The sequence below is a fragment of the Ricinus communis genome, chromosome 7 (assembly GCF_019578655.1).
Source record: "Ricinus communis isolate WT05 ecotype wild-type chromosome 7, ASM1957865v1, whole genome shotgun sequence".
Lineage (NCBI taxonomy): Eukaryota > Viridiplantae > Streptophyta > Magnoliopsida > Malpighiales > Euphorbiaceae > Ricinus > Ricinus communis.
In genome coordinates, this window is record NC_063262.1 from 21,860,200 (window position 1) to 21,884,668 (window position 24,469).

General features: G+C 30.7%; 1 protein-coding gene across 1 annotated transcript; it reads left to right on the forward strand.

The window, feature by feature from the left end:
- The first annotated feature begins 14,938 nt into the window (after positions 1–14,938).
- On the forward strand, positions 14,939–21,128 carry LOC8282557 (AUGMIN subunit 2). The gene is made up of 6 exons (XM_002525286.4): positions 14,939–15,365; positions 15,505–15,630; positions 15,720–15,824; positions 18,586–18,654; positions 19,889–20,002; positions 20,557–21,128. The coding sequence occupies exons 1-6, from the start codon at positions 15,225–15,227 to the stop codon at positions 20,920–20,922; spliced, it is 921 nt and encodes a 306-aa protein (XP_002525332.4). The 5' UTR covers positions 14,939–15,224; the 3' UTR covers positions 20,923–21,128.
- Positions 21,129–24,469: the final 3,341 nt, after the last annotated feature.

The window sequence follows — 24,469 nt, forward strand, 5'->3', positions numbered from 1 at the left end:
GACTCTTTACCAACTTAGCTTTCTTCTAAAACTAGTAAATTTTTATAAATTTTAAAAAGATTAAAAAAATTAAAAATAATCTCACAATTTAATTTTATCTTTAAATCTAATCAATTCTAATGAGTTTTGAATAATCTAACAAAAATATAAAATTTCACTTTTTGCTATCTATTCAACAAAATCGATTTGCAATTATCTGATTATGGTTGAAATTTAATAACCAAAATTATTAACGATACTAACGATGTAATTCTCAAAATACTGAAGTGTTACCAAGATAATTTAAAGATCTCATTTTAAGACATTAAGCCTTTTTTTTAAAAAAAAAATTCCATTATAAATACAAGATATAATTACTAATAAATCTTGAATTTTATACTTTTTAATAATTTTTATTTTATTGTTTCAAAATTTTAAAATATGTTTAAGAATATTTTTAAATGTTAATTTTATGGTGAAAGATGAGGTAATAAGTCGACTATAATGTAATATGAATCAACAAAAATAATTTATCTTAGACTTAACAATATAGTCATAGACGTCTCATATATATGTATTTTTTCACATATCTTATATCTAAAATCAATAAAACTTTTGTTAACTCACTAATTTGACTTTTAATAAGTAGAATTAACTTGTCAGATCATCTTTTTTATTATAAAATTTTAAAAATATTGTTGAAGATTGTCTTTAAAAATAAATTAAGAGTATGGATATTCATTTTTAAAATTTCAAAGCAATTAAATAAAATTATTAGAAAATATAAAGTTTGAGATTTAAATGGTAATTAGGCATAAATAAAATATTTATTCACTATTCGATTAGTATTTTTCTCTTTTAACTTTGCTTTTCAATTAAATTGAAGTGATAAAATATTCTTATTAGTTAATGATATATTAAATAAAAGATAACTAATATATTTTCTTTTAGATTTAATATATTATATGTTTTTAGATTAAATTTTTCAATATTGTCATATTACATCAGTAAGTCTTTTTTAATAATTAATTTTAATATTTTATTTAATAAAATTAACTATTATATATATATTAGTTGTATTTTTCCATTAATCATCTGATATTTTTATCTAAATTACCAACTCTAGCATTGTAAGTAGAAAAATTTTAACGTTTCTAAATGTTGAAAGTAGAAATGATGAATTTATTGATATGTAATTCTGATCTTTTACAATTGATTGTGTTGGTATTTATATGTACATATCCAACGGTAGCCTATTCTACTTGGTTGCCTTGGTATTTCTGTCCAACGTCCCTTTTTTTCTGGGAAAGGTTGGAGCGGCCTTTCCCTGCCACAGGGATGGTTGCTCCCTTTCTTCAGGGCATGTAATGAACTGCCCTGCACATGCTTTTCTGCCTGTGCAGTGTTTGAGGCCATGCTTGCTTTATTTCCTCTTTCAACACTCCCCCTCAAGTTGGGTTCATAGAGGTTGATCGAACCCATCTTGCTTAAAATTGAGTGATGCGTCTGTTTGTCAAGTGCCTTGGTAAGGATGTCTGCCAGTTGGTCCTGGCTCTTGATATAAGGAGTTTCAATTTCTCCTTTTTGAACTTTTTCCCTGATGAAGTGGCAATCCACTTCAATGTGTTTAGTTCGTTCATGAAACACAGGGTTTGATGCAATGTGACGGGCAGCTTGGTTATCACAATGCATCGTCATAGGTCCGTTGATTTCAATCTTCATGTCTTTGAGGACTTGCTTGATCCAGATGAGTTCGCTAGCTGTAGATGCCATTGCACGGTACTCAACTTCTGCACTAGATCTAGCAACAACATTTTGCTTTTTGCTTTTCCATGTTACCAAGTTTCCTCCTACAAAGACACAAAAATCAGTGGTTGACTTTCTATCACAGCTTCCAACCCAATTTGCATCAGAGAAACCAACTATAGAATTAGAATTGTTATTCTTCATCCATATTCTTTGTCTTGGGGTTCCCTTTAGGTATCTGAGAATTCTATCTATAGCTTCTAAGTGACAGGTGCGAGGGGCATGCATAAACTGGCTCACCATACTTACTGCGAACGATATGTCGGGTCTAGTGACAGTAAGATATATTAACTTTCCTACCAAACGTTGATAATGTCCTATGTTGGTTAGAGGTTTTCCATCTTCCAGATTGAGTTTGACTTTGGTTTCCATAGGAGTGTTGGCAGGTTTAGCCCCTAATTTTCCAGTTTCTTTTAATAGATCAAGAGTTTATTTCCTTTGACATAGAAATAAACCTTTAGTAGACTTTGCCACTTCTATGCCTAGGAAATATGAGAGCTGCCTAAGGTCCTTAATATCAAACTCTTTCTTTAGACTTTGTTTGACATCCTTAATACCTTGATCATCATTTCCTGTTATTATGATATCGTCAACATAGACTAGAATGATGATAGTGTGTGTGTGATTGTGTTTAACAAACATAGAGGAGTCAGAATCACATTTAGTAAAACCAATTTTTAATAGAAAGAGGCTTAGTTTGGCATACCATGCTCTCGGAGATTGTTTAAGCCCATAGATGGCCTTTTTTAGCTTACATACCAGGGAAGCATCTATGGCTGATTTGTGGCCAAGGGGGAGAGTCATATAAACTTCTTCTTCTAGGTTTCCTTGTAAAAAGGCGTTCTTAACATCCATTTGGAATAGTCTCCACCCTTGATTAGTTGCAACTGAGAGAAGGATTCTGACAGTGTTCATCTTGGCAACCGGAGCAAACGTCTCTTGGTAATCAATTCCATAAGTTTGAGTGAAGCCTCTGGCGACAAGTCTGGCCTTGTATCTCTCAATGGTCCCATCACTATTATACTTTATTTTGTATATCCATTTGCATCCAACGGGTTTCTTATTTACAGGAAGAGGTACAATATCCCAAGTGTTATTCTTTTCTAACGCTTGAAGTCCTTCTTTCATGGCCCTACACCATTTGAGATTGGTATTGGCTTCGTAAAAGTTGGTTGGTTCAAGATGAGATGAGATCTGGCTTAAGTAGCTACGATATTGGCTTGATATGGTATCATAGGAAATAAAACTTTGGATAGGATTAGATACCGAATGAGATACATAATCTCTTAATTTCAGGGGGGGGGCAAGTTTGACGAGTGGACCTTCTCAAGATGATTGCTTTCTCCTGAGGTTGAGGTTGGATTTCAGAGATTTGGGGTTGAATTTCAGAGGTTGTATCTCCAATTGTATTGTCTCCCCCTGAAGGAATTGACCTTGAGACTGGGGACGGCTCCCCCTGTAGAAAATTCTGAGTAGGGCTGCTAAGATAAAAAATCAGAGTTAAGCGGAAATACTAGCGGGCAAGGCCCATGAGGATTACCATGATTTCGGGTGGTGTAATAAGGAATTGTCTCAAGAAATGAGACATCACGAGAGATGTAGGTTTTATGAGTATCGGGGTCATAATATTTATATCCCTTTTTAGTGGAGGAATATCCTAAGAACAGGGTTTTGACAGAACTTTTATCGAGTTTATGTTGACGGTTGATGTGAACATAACAAACACAGCCAAAGATCCTGAGGTGACTCAAATCAATTTTCCTACCTTTGAGAACCTCTAGGGGACTCATATGTTTTAAAATGGTAGTGGGGAGTCTATTAATCAGGTAGGCAGCAGTTAAAAGGGTATCTGACCAAAAAATCGATGGGACATTATTTTGAAAAAGGAGAGTATGAACGACATTGAGAAGGTGTCTATTTTTACTTTCAGAAATATCATTTTGTTGAGGAGTATTGATACAAGTGGTTTGATGAACAATACCTTTTTGTTTAAAGAATGTAGAAAAATTTTGGTTTATGTACTCTATGCCATTATCGGAGCGAAATTTTTTTAAAGTAGCATTATATTGGTTTTGTATAATTGGAAATGAGAAAAAACTTCATTTTTTCCTTTTAGTAAATACACCTAGGTAGTACGAGAATAATCGTCAATAAAAGTTATAAAATATTTAAAATGATTATAGGAAGTAATAGGGGCAAGTCCCCGAACATCAAAGTAAATTAAATCAAAAGCTTTTTCAGATACACTGGAGGATAAAGAAAAAGGTAATAGAGTGTGTTTAGAAAATTTACACGCATCGCAATTGTTGGAATTTAAGCTATAATGAAATAATTTATTCAAAACATTGTCGGATGGATGCCCGAACCGCTGATGCATTAACATGCCTTGGTTAGAGTTTGTTGACAAAAAACATTTCTTGGGTGGAGCATGAAGGTAGTAGAGGCCATTTTCTAGTTTTTCCTCACCAATCGTCTTTCCAGAAATTCGATCCTGAAATATGACTGAGGTAGGTGAGAAGATGACATTGCAGTTTAAATTACAAGTAATTTTACCCACAGATAATATATTAGATTTAAATTCAGGCAAATAAAAAATATTTTCAATGTGAGAGTTACGTAAATTTGAAGTGCCATATCCCTGAATTTTGACTTTCTCTCCATTTGCAATAGTAACACGGTGAGAATTGAAAACCAAATTAAGGTTTTTGAAGTTTTTTGGATCCCAGGTCATGTGATATGTTGCCCCTGAGTCAATAATCCAGAAATTTTGACAGGGTTTTGAAGAATTTTGCAAGGAATTTAAAGCAGTTTGAATCGAACCTGACCCGTCGGGTTGAGTTGACTCAAACCCGTTGGGTTGGAGAACCAAGGCCTGTAATTGGGCCAGCATTTCGGCCACTTGGGCCTGTAGAGCCTGGAGGGCCTGTTGTGCCTGATGGGCCTGCTGGCTCTACTAGCCTAGTGGGCCGTCTGGCTCTGCTGGGCCTGATGGATCGGGCCGGATTTGGAGGAGTCGGGTCGGGTCTAGTTTGGTTGATCCGAGTCGGGTTGATGTAACCCTAGGGAGTCGGATCGGGGCGTCATATAACTATCTGCATATGACGCCCAGCCCCTATAATCCTTTTTTTCCCTAGGGTTTTCTTCGAGCCTTCTTCTTCCTCCTCTTCTCGGCCCTTCGCCGCTCCCCCTGTCCCAACCTCGGGTTGGCTTGAGCTCCGGGTTTAGGTGCCAGCAACGAGCGCGATTGTGACCCTACTTCTTGCAGTGGTCGCATCGCTCGCTCGTGCTCGCCCCTCCCCCTGTTCGGCTTCCTTCGGTGAGATTGGGGCGACGCGATGCAAAGGCTTGATTCTCCGCGAGTTGAAGAGAGGCCAAGGGATTCATTAGATTCCTTCGCGTCTCCTCGCACTGAACTGTTGCAATAACAGTGTCGATGTTCGGCAGTTCTGGGGACAGGAGGATTTGAGACCTCAAGCTCTCGCAGCTTGAGTCCAATCCTCCTAGGTAAGTAAATACGAGGTCATTCTCAGCTCGTTTTTGAATTTCTACTGCATCTGTTGAAGGAGGTAAGTAATTCTGAAGTTCTTCCCATCTCGTCAATATTTCTGTGGCATATTGCGAGCTTGATTTTGTGCCTTGTGTGATTCTGGCTAATTCCTGTTTAAGATTGAAAATATGAGCAAAATTTTGTTCATGGCCATATAGGCCTTTTACCTTGTCCCATATTGCTTTTGATGATTCCAGCAACATACAAAGCCTGAAAATTTGGGGCTCCATAGTGCTGGTAAGCAACGACATGACCATGTGGTCTGTCGTCTGCCATTCTTCGATTTTTTCTGCTTCTTCTTCTGTCGGGGCTTCTGGTCTAGTAGGTTTGGGTTTGGGTTTAGTCCCTATTACGAACCCTAATTTCTTTCTGCCACTAAGCCCTATGTAAAAGGATTTTGACCACTCGAAGTAATTTTGATTACCTCTCAAGATTATATTGGTCAATCTGTTATCATTTTGAGACATGATGATTTTCCAAAAAGGAATTCTGAGAATTTGGTTTTTGTTTGCTTTGATTGGTACTTCACAGGTTTGAATCCTGCTCTGATACCATGTAGAAAATAGAAATGATGAATTTATTGATATGTAATTCTGATCTTTTAAAATTGATTGTGTTGGTATTTATATGTACATGTCCAACGGTAGCCTATTCTACTTGGTTGCCTTAGTATTTCTGTCCAACGTCTCTTTCTTTTTCTGGGAAAGGTTGGAGCGGCCTTTCCCTGCCACAGGGATGGTTGCTCCCTTTCTTCAGGGCCTGTGATGAACTGCCCTGCACAGGCTTTTCTGCCTGTGCAGTGTCTGAGGCCATACTTGCTTTATTTCCTCTTTCAACACTAAATCTCATTAAATTGTACTGATAGATCTCTCTCAATAATTAATCTTAACATATTTCTTAAAAATATTAAAATAATTAATCTAAATTTATAAATAAAAAATTTAGGTTTTATTAGACTAAAACTTTTCTGTCTAAAAATTAGACACTTTAATATTTAAAAATTAAAGTTATAAACTATTCAAAGAATTTAAAGAAAACCAAATTTGAAGTTAAATTCTTAACTAAATAAAATACCTTATATAAGATTATACAAAAAAAAAAATATAAGATAATATTTTAATAATTAATTAATATTAAGCTAAAATAAAAAAGTTATAATTTAATCATATTTTAATATATAAATAAAAATTTAAAAAATTATATACAGAATTTGGAATCAACCATTAGGGATGATAATAATAAAGTAATATTAATAAGAATATATAAATTCTTTTAAATTTCATTTAATATTTATATTCAACTAAGAATGTAATAGTACAAAGTAGAAAAATAGAAAGGTATTAAAACTAATTATAAAAATAAAGAGGTTTATTATTATAATTTAAAAAAATACAAGGATGGTAAAAATAGTTAATATATTATAGTTATATTAGACATTTTATTTACATTTAATGGAATTAAAATATACAAATATTAAAATAATTATTAAAAATATAAAACCTACTAAAATAGTTTGATATATTTTAGGATACTAAAACAATTAAGTCTATGTTTTATTTTAGTCAATTGCCAAATTTTTGTTTTATTTTAAAAAAAGTTATAAAAGAAACAAAAAAAATGCATCTTCATATTCAACATATTAAATAACAAATATAAAATTTATTTCTAAAAGCATAAATATTATATAAAAACGAATTACAACAAATAAGATTTATAGGAAATAAATATAAAATAAAAATAAGATTCTAATCTTGCAAAATATATTAACTTGTAAACATGAAATTTATTTAAAATGATGACTTACTTTATTAAATTTTAAATTCTATACAATCTTATATACTTCATTTTAATGAAGATAATATTAAAGGTAAAATTTTAAAGTTTAGTAAATGCAATAGGCTTAATTATAATTTAAATATAGAATTTTATATTTTTTAATAATTTATTCAATTGTTTCAAAATTCTAAAATTATTATATATTTTTTAATTTATTGTTAAAAATATATTTTGATAATAATTTTTAAAATTTCATAGTGAAAAAGATGACGTAAAAAATTAATTGTATTTAATAAAAAAATAAAAATTATGAATCAGTAAAAATAATTTATTCTAAACTTAATATTATAGTTATTAAAAATATCATATATGTGCAACTTTTTATATATTTTAAATTAAATATAATAAATTTTTTATTTATACACTAATTATTATATTAATAAGTATAATTTACTTGCCATGTTATTTTTTTATTATAAAATTTTTAAAATTATTATTAAAAAATATTTTTATAACACAAACTAAAACATTTATTCTAGAATTCTAAAATAATTAAATAAAATTATTAACAATATAAAATTAGTATTTAATTAATAATTAAGTCAATGCAATACGGTAAACTTCAGGAGTGAATTGTAATTATCCTCAAAATTAATCTGACAGCTTCCTTTCCCAACAGAGCAAAGACAAAATCACGTGACATAAAAGTTGGCGTTTCTGTAAGGAGTTTCTTTTGTCGGTGAAAAGATGGGTAGAGAGTGATATTTACGGTTTCTATTTTTTGAACAAGAGTGAAATTTACGGTTGCATCTTTGAAAAATCACTCTAAAATCCGAATTGAGTTTCTCTATTAAAAGAAATCACTCATTTTCTCTTTACTAAATAAATCTTTTATTCTTATAAAAATTAAATTATATTAATTATAAATATAAATGGTGAAATGATATCTCATTATATATATTTATACTATTTTTTATATATTCGTTACATATTATAATTATAGATTATATTATTATCTTTATAATAATTAAATATTTATAATGTTAATAACAAATAAATTTAACTTTTATATTATATTAAATTAAGCAGATATAAATTATCATTTTTATTGTCAGTTATTTCCAACCAATCTAGGCAAAGCATTTAAATTTTCCATTGTAAACCTATCGAGTAGTTGCATTCTGTAATTTTGTAAACTTAATTGGATTGGAAAACCAAGCAAGCTACTAATAGCTCACTAGTAAAAATACATCCTTACTACTTGTGAGCCTAGCATCCTTCAAAATTAATAAAATAAATTACTAATAAATTTTTGACACAATTTTTTATCGAGAAATTTATTTAATACGGTCATTTTGTGAATTTTTCAAATATATAATTTGAATGAGTTACATCCATAGAGATCCACAACATACATTCTCGAATCTTTTTATAAATTTGGTAAATTAGGACCAAAAAGGAATAAATGTATCTATTATAAGATACTCCAAAAAATTAAAAGGCCTGTATTTATTGGCGATGATTCTGATAGAAGAATTGTTAAGTCATAAGATGTCATTTATTTTGAGGATAATTTTTCTAAAGAAGAAAATGTGGATAAAGACTATCATCTATATGAGATGGAAGAAGAAGAAAAAGCTATTACAATTCAATAAGAAATTATTTTTCAAGAAGAGGAACCTAGCCCTATTCTTGACTGTGCAAGTGCACTAGGACTATCTCACCCATCTCAATTAGGTAAAAGAGTTGAGGTTGAGTCTGAGCCAATTTTAATTAGTAAAAACAATAATCCTCAATTATAAAGGAGTATACGTTCTAAAACTACTAAAGAGCACTTTCAAATAGAAAAGAAGGCTTACACTATCATTCCTCAATGATGATGAAGAACCTAAAATGGTTAAAGAAGCACTTAAATATCATGTAAAAGAAAATTGAAAGTTGCATTAAAAGAAGAAATGAAATCTATAAAAGCCAATTAAGTTTGAAACTTGGTTGACTTATTGCCACGTAAAGCCATTGGAAATGATTCTTAAAATAAAACGTACGTCGAATGGTTCCATAATAGATACAAAGTTATATCTAATAAGAAGGTATAAACTATGAGGAAACTTTTTAACTCGTTAGATTTTTCTCCATTTGCTTAGTTTTAGCTATTATTGCAAATTTAGATTTAGAATTGCATCAAATGAATATAAAAATAACTTTTTTCAATGGAGAGCTAGATGAAAAAATCTACACGGCACAACATGTAGATTTTATTATTGAAGACTAAGAGCGCAAAGTTTGCAAGCTCCACAGTCATCCAAATAGTGGTACCTCAGATTTCATAAAGTCATTTTGACTTATGACTTTAAAATGGTTGATGAGAATCATTGTGTTTATGTCAAAGGATCAAATGACAATTTTACAATTCTATCTCTTTATATTAATGACATTTTAATAGCTGAAAATGACAAGGAGTATGTAATGGATATCAAACAATGGTTATCCACATATTTTGACATGAAAGATATGGATGAGGGTGAGGCTGATTACATATTAAGAATTAAAATTAAAAGAAATTATTTAAAGAAACTCTTGTGTCAAAAAATGAGGTTTTGAGTCTTAATATGTGTCCTAAGAATCCATAAGAAGAAAAGAAAATGCCCATTATACCATATTCTACTATTGTAGGAAATCTTATGTATATTATGATATGCACTCTCTATGATATATATTTTGATGTTGGACTAGCTAGTCGGTCGAGAGCACTGAAAAGTTGTAGAAAGGACAATAAGATATCTCAAAGGCATTATGGATTATTGTTTATATTATCAAGGGTCAGAATCACGTCTAATCGGGTATCTAAGGCTGATTGGGGAAGAGACCTTGATCAACGTAAATCAACCTATGGTTATGCTTTCTTACTTAATAAAGGCATTTTTTTCTTATCACAAGAAACATACTAGTATAGCCTTATCGACAATGGAAGCTGAATTCATTGTATGTTCAACTGTTGTACAAGAAGTAGTTTGGTTGATATGATTCTTTAGAAATTTGAATTTTTAAAATGACTGTGATGGAGCCATTATAGTCTATTATAAGGTTGAGCATGAACGGTCCAATTCGGTTATCTGTAAATCACTAGTACTGTACCAAATTTCAGTTCTTTTAAAATTTAAAGTACTAGTACTATACCAAACATAAATGACACCATTATTAATTGAACCATTTTTTCGGTTTTTTGTTATTTTCGGTTCTAATATTAAGAGAAAATACAACTTTAAATCTTACCTTTAATCAAATACATTAAAAAAATATGATTGACATCCGAATGAAACTAGTATGGGAATTAAACAGAATTGTAATCACATTCTTGAACAATATGTTTTGTAATTTAGTCTACTTGCAAATATAATCATTTAATATTCAATTATAAACTATTAAAATATCTGCTTTTGCTAGCATAATAATATTTCACAGATGGCTAACATAAAAATAAAAAATTACAAACTTTATATAGCACTAAATATAAGTCCAATTTTAAGATACGGCTGAGTTAGGGTTTGTAAATCAAGAGTTTAAGTATGAGAATAAGTCTATGAATTAAAATTTGAGATATGTAGCTTGCTACTGTAGTAGATGATATTAGTGAGAAAAATTAGAGCTTAAATATATAGTAAATTAGTAATAAATATACGCAAATACAACAAATAATATATGTATATATATATATATATATATATATATATATTAATAAATATATGTACAAAAATTCGGTTCTACAGTTTGGTCCGAATCAGTACAAAATGGCTTGGTTCTGGTACGGTTATAATTAAATAACCAGTACCATACCGTAATAGTAAAATATTTTTAGATCAGTTCAGTTATAAAAACTTTTGGTTATTTCGATTCTAGTACTTTTCGGTATATGGTTATTCATTTTAGGCGGGAATCACCGATATTTATGCTCAACCTTAGTCTATTATGATAATCAAGCAACAATTGTTTTCACGAAAAATCCCAAATACCATAGTAAAACTAAACACATTGATACCAAGTACAACTATGTTAGAGACATTTTTGCTAAACGAAAAGTAGTTGTACAATATATTTCTATGCACCAATTGGTTGTTGATCCCCTTACTAAGCTAATATCAATAGATATTTTTCTTGTACATATGAGTTCTCTTAAAATACGTGGAATCTAGATAATTGATTATCAAACATTATTGAGCTTATATTATACTATTTCTTAAATAAAAATAATTCATTATTATGTTCATGAATATTTTAACATTTATTTCAGTAGCATATACACATCATATATTGCTTTATTAAAGGATCTTAATAAAATAATGTAACACAGGTTCTAGATTCACTCATTCACACGAGTAATCACCTCTATCATTAAATTGCAAGAAGAGATGAGACGCTATGATAGAATTATCATCTCAAAATAAAATGAGATAAGGTTATATCTATGAATACATTCGATTTGGATTACCTACATCCAGATAATCTATGAAAGCTAAAATTGAATTTTTAATTTTAACCTGCTAAAAGTGAGAACACAAAGAATTTATATTAGGCTCTAAGTAGCGAATAAACTTAGATCTGTACAATATTTTATTAAATATCATGGAAATAGAAAATATTGTAACACGTAATTCACACCATGTATGCTTATTCAACTAAGAAGGCGGCCAGAGATTAATCCTTTACTTTTCCATTGTGTGAACCCTTGAGGATATCGAGTATCCTCATATGTGTGTCCTTATACTTTTTACTAGTATTTATATTTTATACTTTGTTTTATTGTCTTATCATGTTGTCTATGGTTATGGATGATTCAACTTATAGAACATGTCTATAAAAGCAGCTAAGTATGAATTGCAAATCTCGAGTGAACAAAGAAGATCTTGTCAAGTATATTCATTGGCTAATTAATCTTTTCACTTAATAGAAGAATACATTGATTATGAATATGCATAATTGATATATATATAACATGCTTTTTAAGGGATTAAAAGATAACATGATAACTCAATATGATAAGTCTAGGGCACTGCGAGAATAACTAATTATTTTTTATTTATTTGTTGGACCTATTATGTTATTCCTAACATATGCATATACTCACTCTATTGTGTTAATTATCATTATAATTAACCTAAGTGCAAATTTGCTTACTAGGTTGCACGACCCATTTACTTGTATGATAATTTATATATTGTTAAAATTCAAAGAATCTCGCAATATGTCTATCTATCATGTACGAGTGGAAGATATTGAAATTTGGATCGAGTAGTGCATGACGGATTGACCCGGACCCATCAAACCTTCCCATCTAATTATCCATTATATTAATTATAATGATAATTATTAATTAATTAAATTTAATTAAGAATGCGGTTACCAATACAAGGAAAACTAAATCCACTTTAAAGTGGATATATGTGTGGTTAACAAATAGAAGAACTCTTTTACACATCGATAGTTAAAATAAAATCTCTTTGAAAGTTTTCTAGCAATACAACTTTTAAAATTGGATCGTGAAACAAATATACATCTCCTTTCTGATTTTATATGAGACTTAGTATTAACTATCACACTTATATGATTATAAAAAAAGTAAGTGATTTTCTCTTCATTATTATTTAACCCCATAAAACAACACAATATGGAAATTTGTTTGTATTTGCTAGCTTAAAGGTGGCATAGGAGTATGTTTCTGGAAGTTGCTCAAGGTCTAATTTCTTATCTTCCAGAGCAGGCTATGGACATAGATCCTATGTTTTTGTTGCTGGATAGGGCTGATAATTTTTCATACGACCCAATTAAACGACACAACACGTATTTAAACAGATTTAGATTTAAGATAAATAGGTTTGGATTATAAACAGGTCAACCCGTTTATGACATGTAAAAAGACTAGGTTTAAATATGTTGATCTATGTAACCTGCGAATGACATGAATAAATACGCTTATTTAAATGGATTCATAGATTAACAAGTATATACTGATATATATAAACACGTTTAAACATATTTATTGTCACTTTTCATATATTAATATAAAAAATTTTAAAAATAATTTATACATATATAACTATATTTTAAAATAATAATTCAAATTTTAATCGTTTTATAATTAAATATATAAATTCTTTAAAATTATAATGGTTAGTTTTTATTTTAAGATATAACTTTAGAAATTTAATTTATTAAAAGGGTTAACAGATCGGCCCATTTAACCTGGTTAATAAACATATTTTTATTTAAATTTAATATTTTAATCTAATTAATTAGTCAGATTGTATTTGAACTAATTATTTTTATATTATATAAATATCTCGATATGACACAACCCGCAACCCTATTACTAAGGGATATTGATTCTATGTGTTTTATATCTTCTAGAGCAAGTTGTCGACTTGAATCCTTTATTACTACTGCTTGAGAATACTGGCTCTATTGTGTTTTATGTCTTCTTTTTGTTTTCAATTTTGCTCATAGGACGGTCAATCAATCTAGTTGTTCATTATTTAGCAAAACGGGCTCATGCCTATGATTATATTATTTTGATGGAAGAAGTGCCTTTAGTAGTGCAGGATGTTGTTTTGAATGATTCAATGCTTTCTTGAGTCTAATGAAGTTATATTTTCATAAAGAAAAACTTTGGTGACTAGTAAATTATACATCAACATCCAAATTCACTTATTATTGAGTATGTTTCTAGTGCTCGTGAGTTAAAAAAAAACGTACATGAAGAGATCTTACGATTTTTCTTTCAAGACCAAATCAAGCAAAAAGTATAATTGGATCCATGAATTTTAATTTTTTTCTATAATTAATTCCTCATATTTAAAATGTTGAAATTGGTGTCACTAAACTTTTAAATTAATAAGTGTTTGTCCGTATTTTATAAGCGTAGCATGCAAATATTTATTTAATAATAAAATAATAAAAATAGAATGGCAAAAATATAATTGGGCTTCTGAATTGTAATTTTTTTATTTATTTTATAATTAAATTCTTTATATTTAAAACGGTAGAATCATACTCTCTTATTTTACAATTTTATGTCACAATACAGTGCATTCATTATTCAACTCCAATACTTTTTACTTTTTTATTTTTATCTTTTCCATTTTTGCCATTCCTATTTTATCTCTTCTTTTTCTTCTTCTCCTCCTCAGACAATCGTTTAAAGAAAACACCTAAAATAAAAGAAACAAATTATTTCTTGTCAATAAATTGAACTAACCCGCGGTCTCTGGACACAAAATCCACTTATATTCAAAGGTCTATGTATCAAATGTTTGTATGAAAAGTAATAATTAAAGAAAAGACTACATCCTTCATCATAGAAAGATATCTAACTATAAATTTACAGAGAAAGAAAGAGAGGGAGGGTTAAGAAGGTTGAGAAGCCTTTACAAGATTGTGGAAGTATTAGAGAGAGAAATATCCATTTAAATTCCAGTCACATGTCAACTCTACCGGAAGTTAAGGGACTTACAGAAGTTATCTTCAAGAGTGGATTTTTTTTTTTTTTTTTTTTTTTTTTGTGTTTTTCTTGGGTTTACTTTTATGTGTTTAATTTCTTTGAAAATATATTTAGTAAAAATAGTTTATAAAAAAATTAAAAATCGGTCATTAAGAACTTTTAAATTTTTATATTTTTGGAGATAAGACTTGATGACAATCTTAAACAGAGTCTAAATAAGCAATCATGCAAAAAATTCCTTTTGAAAAAGAAAGTAAGTGATTTTTATGTATCAAAATTAATTAGAACAAGTTTACATGTTCATACCTTTTACAATTACTTTTACTCAAACGCCTTTAGTAATCTGCGCTCCATTCAATTTTGTTCTCTTTTTTCTTTTTCTTTCCTTTCTTCTCCAGTCTCCTTCGATCAAATTCAAAAATTCAATAGAGTTTTTTTAATTTATATGTTCCTACTAATACAAAAGTGTCACAATGAGTCAGTATTAAATATTTATCCATAATATATATATCCACATTGACTTTTAAAATTCAAACTATGAGAGAAACTTTAAAAGAAAAAAATTGAAATTGCCGTCCCCAACAGAAGCAGCAAAAGTAATTATCTTCCACTTGTTCGAAACAAATGTCACAAATGTCGATGATGGGCAATAGCAGCGACACAACCTGGGTCGGCAAAAAGCCCATTAGGCGCATCGGAGGCATGTCCGATGCTCTCTCAATAGCCTCCGATCTTGGATTTTCTGTTGCTCCTCCTCCTTCTCAGGTTTAATTATAATTATTGTGTTTGATATTCATATACTGACGCAATTTGGACTTGTCAATATACAATTGTCATTACCGATTAACAATTGTTTCCCCATGAATTGGCTGAACAACCTTTTCTTGAATAAAATTCTATGTAGGAAGAACTCCAGACCTTATGTACAACTACTGGCGAAAAAGGTGATGACTTGATTAGGGTTTTAAGAGAATTAACTGCTGTACAAAGAAAAATTGCAGATCTACAAGTTGAACTTCAAGGTCGGAAGGTAAAGTTTTATCCTTTTTCCATTTTTTTTTTACTACACAATTTTTATCAGTTACATCAATTGAACTGACTTGTAATATGAAATTTTAGGATGATAAAAATGTGGCACATTTAACACATGTCAGTGAAATGGAAAAGAAGATTGAGACTTTGGCTAGGATTACTACCATTCTCAAAGATGTTATTCAGAATAAGGTAATTTTTTTGGATTGTTTGTGCAATGCAGTCACAAATGCATCGGCATGAAGATATATGAGAATTCCGATTTATGCATGCTTGTTTACTTTATAAGATGAATGTGATATGTGATTAGAGTAATAATCTATGTTGAATTAATCAGAGATAATAACTGCAAAACGTGATAAATCTTATTGATGAAGCTCAAAGGCTTTAATAAGAATTACAAAATCAAATAACAGCCAGCTAACAACTCTCCTACAAACCTGGCAAATTGACTAAATCAGAAACGACAATCCAGGAGTCAGATAACAACTCCCTTATTCTAGCTAACAACCAACGGCTAGTAAACAAAGCTAACTAATTTATTCTAACATTTCCTCTACTAAACTCAACATGGATCTGGTTGAGTTTAAAACAACATCAGTAAGGTATAACATCAGCCACTCAAAGTATTAGCAACTTTGTTACTCCATTCTCTAATGCCAAGTTTGGTTCTCAGATTCTCAAAAGTCTCAAGCTTTACAGCTTTAGTCATTATGTCAGCAATCTGAGCACTACTTCCACAGTGTTCCAGCTCAATCAAACCTTCATTAACCAGATCTCTAATGAAGTGAAAACGGACGTCTATGTGCTTGCTTCTGCCATGTAACACGGGATTTTTGGACAGCTTGATAGTAGACATATTATCACAATAAACTGTAGTTGCTCCTTCAACACTTTGTAGCCAGTTCATTTGCTCAAGAACCCTTCTCAACTATATACACTGAGCAGCACATGAAGCTGCTGCTACGAACTCAGCTTCAGTCGTGGACAATGTCACTACGGGCTGCTTCTTAGAAGACCATGAAACAGCCCCTCCAGCTAGAAAGAAAACATAACCACTTGTGCTGCGTCTGTCATCAGTGTCACCTGCATAGTCACTATCTGTGTATCCTACCAAAGCTCCACCTTGTTCCTTCCTTCTATAGAGAATTCCAAACTCCATAGTTCCCTTAAGATACCTTAGAACTCTCTTTGTAGCTTGTAAGTGCATCCTTGTTGGACAAGCCATATACCTGCTTAACAGACAGACTACATACATGATATATTGACGTGTTGCTGTTAAGTATAGAAGGCTGCCAATAAGCTGTTTATACTGAGTACTATCCACCAGCACCTTATCACCCTCCAAAGTAAGCTTTTCTCCTGGAACTATTGGATTCCTTACTGGATTGTTGTCCAAGAGACCAAACTTCAGTAGTAATTCTCTGGTGTATTTCTTCTGGCATATGAACACATCATTTGAGGTTTGACTGACTTCCACTCCTAGGAAATACCTCATCTTTCCAAGATCAGTCATCTCAAATTCAGCTTGCATACTCTTCTTGAAGTTACTGACCAACCTCTCATCACTGCTGACAAACATTAGATCATCCACATAAACACTAACCAATAACACATCAGAATCCTGCTTGAAAATGAACAAGGTGTGTTCATAAGGACATCTCTGAAAGCCAGCATTAACAAAATACCTTTCAATCTTACCGTACCAGGCCCTTGGTGCTTGTTTTAAGCCATACAAGGCTTTCTTCAATCTATAAACTTTATTCTCCTCCCTTCATTTCCAAAACGTCAAATTCCCTTCTGAGAGCCTGTAACTGAGCTCTCTTAACTCTTGCACTACCTTGAAACTTGTTCTTCATGGAATCCCACAGTTCCTTGGATGTGCTCTTCTGAGAAATAGCCTTCAAAATTGTTTTATCAATGCTACTGAACAGATAGTTCATAGCTTTGAAATCCTTGAGCTTCATTTCTTCTAAGCTCTTCAATTCTTCTGCCGACATCTTTTCTCCTTGAGCAGGAACTTTGACTCCAGACGTTACTACAATCCAATACTCCTTGGATCGCAGCAAATTCTCCATAAGAAGGTTCCAATGATCATAATCTCCATCGAATGTAGGGATACATGCCTTGGCAAAACTTGATTCTGCCATTGAAACAGCAACACTGAGTTTCTCTCACAGATCAGAGGTTTTGCATGGCTCTGATACCACTTGTTGAATTAATCAGAGATAATAACTGTAAAACGTGATAAATCTTATTGATGAAGCTCAAAGGCTTTAATAAGAATTACAGAATCAAATAACAGCCAGCTAACAACTCTCCTACAAACCTGGCAAATTGACTAAATCAGAAACGACAATCCAGGAGTCCGATAACAACTCCCTTATTCTAGCTAACAACCAACGGCTAGTAAACAAAGCTAACTAATTTATTCTAACAATCTATCATGCTTGTTTGAGACAATTTTGACCGTCATCTGTTGTTTGTCATTCTGTCCACTTGCTGGAGGGAGAGGGTGGTGGTCACTGAGGTGCCTGTGTTTTAGAGATTTCGATAGAAAAAAAAATGAGATAAGTATCACATTGGTTTTCCATTTTTTTACTAAAGACCAACTTTCAATGTTAACCTACTATTGCTGGAAAATTCTATAAGATTCAGGGCCTAAGCCTAAATTCAGACTTAAAGAAACAAATTTTCAATACTGTTTCTTGGATAATTTCTCTCAATTTATTTAGGGCATCCATCCTAGAGAATCAATACTTAAGGTAGCAAGGCATGCATATTTATATTAGATTAGTATCATCTTTCCAGTGAAATAGTGGGTTAGTTTGGGGGAAATGTTTGTTTGCTGGCACCTCCTTTGCATCGAGAAATGTTTACCCTTGTTTTTTCTTGGGATTTTTTTCTTCCTCGTGTTCTTTTCTGTTAACTTTGTTTTCACAAATTTTGGCAGGACCGGATAATAGCTCGTCTTCAACAACCATATTCGCTAGATTGTATTCCAGTTGAAGCAGAATATCAGGTTTGTTCATCCAGTGACAGTGTAAACTTAGCGTTGTCTGATCTTATATGCTGGTTTTCCATTGAAATGCGTGACTCTGTGCATGTTAACTTGTATCAATTGTAGCAATGTTTGAACTGAAGTGATAAGTAATATCTGGTTAAAATGATACAATGGCCTGTCTGGAGGGTCAATGTTGTGCTTAGATTTCTGAACTGAAGATTTGTTTGTGGACATTCTTTTTACCTTGAAATGGATAGGGTTTTTGAAATCTGTGGTCTACGCTTCCTATCAACATGATCGAGTCTTGTTATCATATTGTTGGTTGCAGAATTGCAGTCTAATTGTCTACCTGCTCGAGTGCAAAAATTACATTATTTTTAGATATTATGTAGGTTGTGTCCTTTGTGAATTGCTCCATTCAAAACTGTGAGAGCATGTAATGAACTTAATTCAGGATTTAAAGTTCAAATTTTTAGGTTTGGTGTAATTATGACACATTTATAAATACAAACATTTTCTGAATTAAATTGAAGTCATCAGATTCCATTCTATAAGAGCTCTTGCATATTTATTGTCTCATGATCTAGTCTGTTGTGGTTATAGATGAAACAGTATCTGTCAGTGAAATGAAAATCCATGCAGTTCAAGTTTGAGGATATTCAGTGTAATTTCACATTATCCTCCTTGTGAAGTTTGGTATGGTCTAAAGAGAAATATGTATAAAATCCTATTTATTACAGAATTTAGAATATTTGACCAACCAAGATAGTAGCCCCTCTCTGACTTCCGAGTATTACTGCCTGATGGAAGATTTTGGCATCTTTCCTCCTTATCAAAGTACATGGTTATCAAGTAAAATGAGAAATAGGAAAATAGAAGAGAGTGGGAATGGACTGTTTTCTATTCATTCTAGTCCTACTTATAAATTATGTTTAACATTAATGTGCCTCATAAATTCTCTGTTATGAAACCGTGTATATGACTTCTACCAATATAAAATTTTACAAGGAAAGCCTGATGAGAGAAGTAAACTTAGAAAATATAATATGCACGTTTTATTAGTTAAGATCTCAATATTTTTTTCCATCAGAGAAAAGCTGCTATTGTTGACAAAAGTAATTGCTCAAAATAATGCAAATGCTAAATCAATTCTTAAGTAGGGTTAAGATCAGGGTTGCTGAAATGTTAACTTGTTCCTTGGTGATTTGAACTTATTGTGATTGCATCATCTATCTACTTTGGATCTGTGCAGAAACAATTTTCAGAATTACTGATGAAGGCTGCAAGCGATTATGGTGCCTTGACAGCATCTGTTGCAGATTTCCAATGGAGTCAGAATTTTAAGGAGTCACCTTCAGTGTGGGGGGTATGCTTATGGAGATATATACATTATTTTGCATTTCTTTTAAACATTCTGTATTAATATTATAGCTTTTGGCATACTTTCTTGCTGTTGATATAGGACTAATTTAAATAAAGTTATCTTACTGTTTATTTGCGGAAGCTAGCGCAATTTGAATCTGAAATTTGTAGATAAATTGCTTTTAAATATGATAGTAGGGAAAGAACAAAAGAAAGAAAATCTTCTAAGACTCACACCTAGAAGTTCTCGACTTTTCCTTGTCTGCATCAGTTCTCTCAGGTCTTTTGCGATTTTGTTTTCTACCAGAGTTCCTTGTCTTTTTCAGTATGAACTATACCACTATATCACTTGATGTGAAATGTTATAAATCGTAGGGGGAACCTATAACTTTAGAAACTGCAACCATATCATACATTTGCATTTTGTTTTGAATAGCTTTTGAATGTATAATTCATTGTTTTGCACCAGAATGGTACTTGCCACTGGAACTCTCAGAATAGTTGTTACACCTGGAAAGTTTTGCCTGAAGTTTCACATTCTGTGTTATTATCACACAGGAAATGCTACGTCCTATACCTGTTGCTTTAGCATCCTGCACGCGATTCTTTGAAGCAATGTCTGCTATGAGAGAATCATTTGCTACACTTCAACATTTGAGAGTTGGCCATTCAGTTTCTGCATTGCCAACAACACCAGTGAATGACCCCTCACAAAGATCATTAAGGGATTCAGATTGTGTAACTCCTCCTCCTTGGAGAAATGAATCCATTTATGACGACTTGGCAGTTAAAAGCATAAGGAAACAAGAACTTGAGCAGCGAGAAGCAGATGATGCAAGTAGTGAAGTTGGCGACTCTCAAGCCGATGGCACAAGTCATAGGAGATTGTCTTGGCCTCCATCAGTCAAGAAGAATGGTTTATAGTAAAGAGGATAATGATATTATGTTTTCCTTTGAATGAAATTTTTATGTACAATATTTTCACTGCAATGAATCCTTCATGATCTTGCATCAGAAGCCTTATACAGCATGAAACCTTCATTTGCTTGTGCAGTTAAAATTATAAATCATCTGTTAATTCTGGTAGCACTGATATTTTTGGTACCTATATATTGCCGTCATTTGTTGTATGTTCCATATTGAATATTTCTACTTTCTAGCAGTCTTTAATGGTTCACCCTGGTTACCTAAACGTTTGGTTTCTTTTCATATTTCACCTTGTTATTGCTTTATTTGATTGAGGAGCAGCATACCTGGTTAATGGTAAGATATGGATAGAAAAGAGGCAAATGATTGAGAGGCAAATGCTCTTTTAATTGTTGGCCTTCTTGCCTTGCCATACAAAGCATATGCATGAAAATGGTTGGCTATTTGTTGGACAAAAGAAGAGACTATCATTTCTTTTTTTGCCGGAGTTAGAGTTATAAAAGAACTAAGCTTCTCATGAACTACTCGTAGCCTTTGAACTCATTTATTGAAACTCATTCCGAGTTCAAATTAGACAAAGTTAGGTATGTTAATAGGCTTATGAGGCAGATCATAAAATATAGTATATAATGTTTAATTTGTAAGCGACACAGTACACATTGTGCTGATTGAGCCATTGTCGAAGTTCCAACTAGAAAAAGAACTCCAAAAAACATGACATGTCAATAAAGAAAAAAAAAGTTTCAGATCCTTTCAGGCCAATAGTTCGGAAATGCTTTGAACTATTGGAAAAGGTGTCTCTAAAGCAATAATTTGGGGCCCTTGCCATTGGCAAACGCATATGGAAGTGGGCTAGGATGTGATGTTTCAACTTTCATAATCTTGATTTCTCAAATGGTTTCTGTTGTAGGTGGATGCTGCTTCTGCTGCAACGCTTTCATGAAAACAGTAGGGGAAGTTATTAGAGGGGTTGGCAGATGCTTGTATGTTGATACTTGGTGGGTAGACCTGTTCATGGGCCTGGGTATCCGCTTGGCCCGCTCAAGCCCGCTTGTCTAAGCCTGGCCCGGTTCGGCCCGATATCTAGCTTAGTTAGAAAAAAATGAAATGTCATACTATCACTCAAATATGTGACCTTCAACTTATAATTAAGTGTTATATACCACTTAGCTACATATTATTTCTGTTTATAATTTTATTGTTATTAATAATATATTAAACAAAACAAAATCTTAAATCTAAATGTAACTGCAATTTGGGACAGGTTTAATAATTGGTCGGGCTGAACCGGGCCGAGCTTTTCAAAAAATTTCAGACTCGGACTTGGACTCAGAGATATTAAAGAATTCTCGGGCCTGAGCGGGCTCGAGCTTGTCCAAAATCAAGTCAGGCTCGGCCCGAGCCCGCCCAGGCCCGGTCCATGAACAGGTCTATTAGTGGGTAACAATAAAGGCACCCAAATCAATCGTTGATCGTACGGCGCGTGCTTCTATTTGGTTGTTTTTCCAGTGCTGTTTTTCATTTTAAAGATTACAACTTCTGTAATAAACAACATCTTAATAATTTTTTTTTATATTTCTTATTTTATTTTATTTTTATTTTCATAAATATTAATGATTTTAATTTTTTTATTCTTCTCTTTTTAATTTTTATCAATAAAAAAATAAAAATTACAAATAAAAATCAATAATGTGCATATAAATTTATAATGTTTTGTAGATAATAATATTTTAGCTTTTTACACATGGAGAGTCAAATCAACTCTCTATTTTATATTTAAAAAATAAATAATATATTGAAATATTATTTTATAATATGACTCTTTAAATTAAATAGTTTGACATATATAAAGAGTGCTCTTGATACTGTATCCCTTATAGAATATCTTGATATTTTTAAGATTTTAAGCATATAAACTTTTTAATATTAAAAATAAAGAAAATTAAAGTTGAATCTTAAATTTACTTCTAATCACATTATTAAGTAAACTTTTATATTCAATTCTAGACAATAGAATTTCTTTCGATAAATAAAATTATTAAATCATACTTTTGAATTTTTTTTACAGTTTTATATGCTATAAAACAATCAGAAAAACAATTTAATTGTTTTTAAATATTTTAATAAAATTATTAATTTATGCTTTAATTGAACCTTTCTCACTAAGACGTCTTGTAATTTTGTATCAATTTTATTTGATCTCGAAGACCATAACAATCCATCCTTCACATAGATTTTTTATTATTTACTTACAAGAGTTTTCTTAACTATTTGCTTGTATTTTTATTTTGTTATGTTATATCAATATTATTTATTTTCTAACATTTTCCCTTGAGAATGTTATGATCAGTTTTCTAAATTGTCACAATACTTTGTTCTTTATTTATTATTTCTTGGGTCTAATTTAGTTTCCCTTTATCAATAAAATATTTGTTAAGCATCTCTCTTTGATATCCCACTGCAATTTTAATTTTTTTTCTGAAATTTCACATTGATATTTTCTATAAATTATTTCAAAAATTTACAATATATAAAAATGAAGAATAGTAGAGAAATAAAACAAAAGAAGATTAATAAATAAACAAAAAAACAATTGATAGAATAAATAAATCGATTCTTAAATAATAGAACCGGATGAATGCAAGATTTTTGAAGCAACAACAACCAAACTAAGATTTTGAGAAACTTCTTTTCCAATTGTTTAATGAAGAAATAGAACTAAAAGTAGAACATAAAAAACAAAAACAAAAAAAAGGAATTATGAGAATGAAGGTCTAATTTGAGAGCATTAAATAGAACGCTTATGTGTTTTACTTTTGTTCGTTAAATCCTCTCTTCTTTTAAAATTTTTGATTTAATTAGCAAAAATCAGATACTAAACTCTAACTTTTGGGGAAATATAATATTGAGAGTGGTGTTGTTATGTAAGAAAAATATAATAAAAGACAATATAATTAATTTTTAAAATTAATTTTTAGGTTTTTTTCTTCTATTTTGTATATTTTTCTATCAAGATATATTCTTAAAAAATTTATTTCTTGACTTTAATTTTGTCAAAATGTTTTCATATATATATAGTAAAACTTCTGTATAGTCATATACTTAAGAGTAAATATAATTTATGACCATAAGAATATTATAATTTATTGGAGATTTAAATATTAAAATTTTTATTTGAATTAAATATATTAATTTTATTAATAAAATAATAAAATTAGAGATAAGATAATTAAATATTTTATTAAATTATACAAATAGGATTGATGAGATAAAATAATATTATAGTAAAACAAGACATAATATATACTATATTTTTTAAAAAGTTATATATATAAATATTATTATATAGAAGAATATTTTATTAAAAGAATTTAAAAATTTTATAATTTATTATAATAAAATATTAAATTATTTAATTCAATTGAGTGATATAATTTTTAAAAATATAACAAATCCAAAAATGTTGATGCTTAGGTTCTATTAGTCTTTACATTTTATTATTATGTGGGCCATTTTGGCTTCCGATAAACAAAAAGAATACATT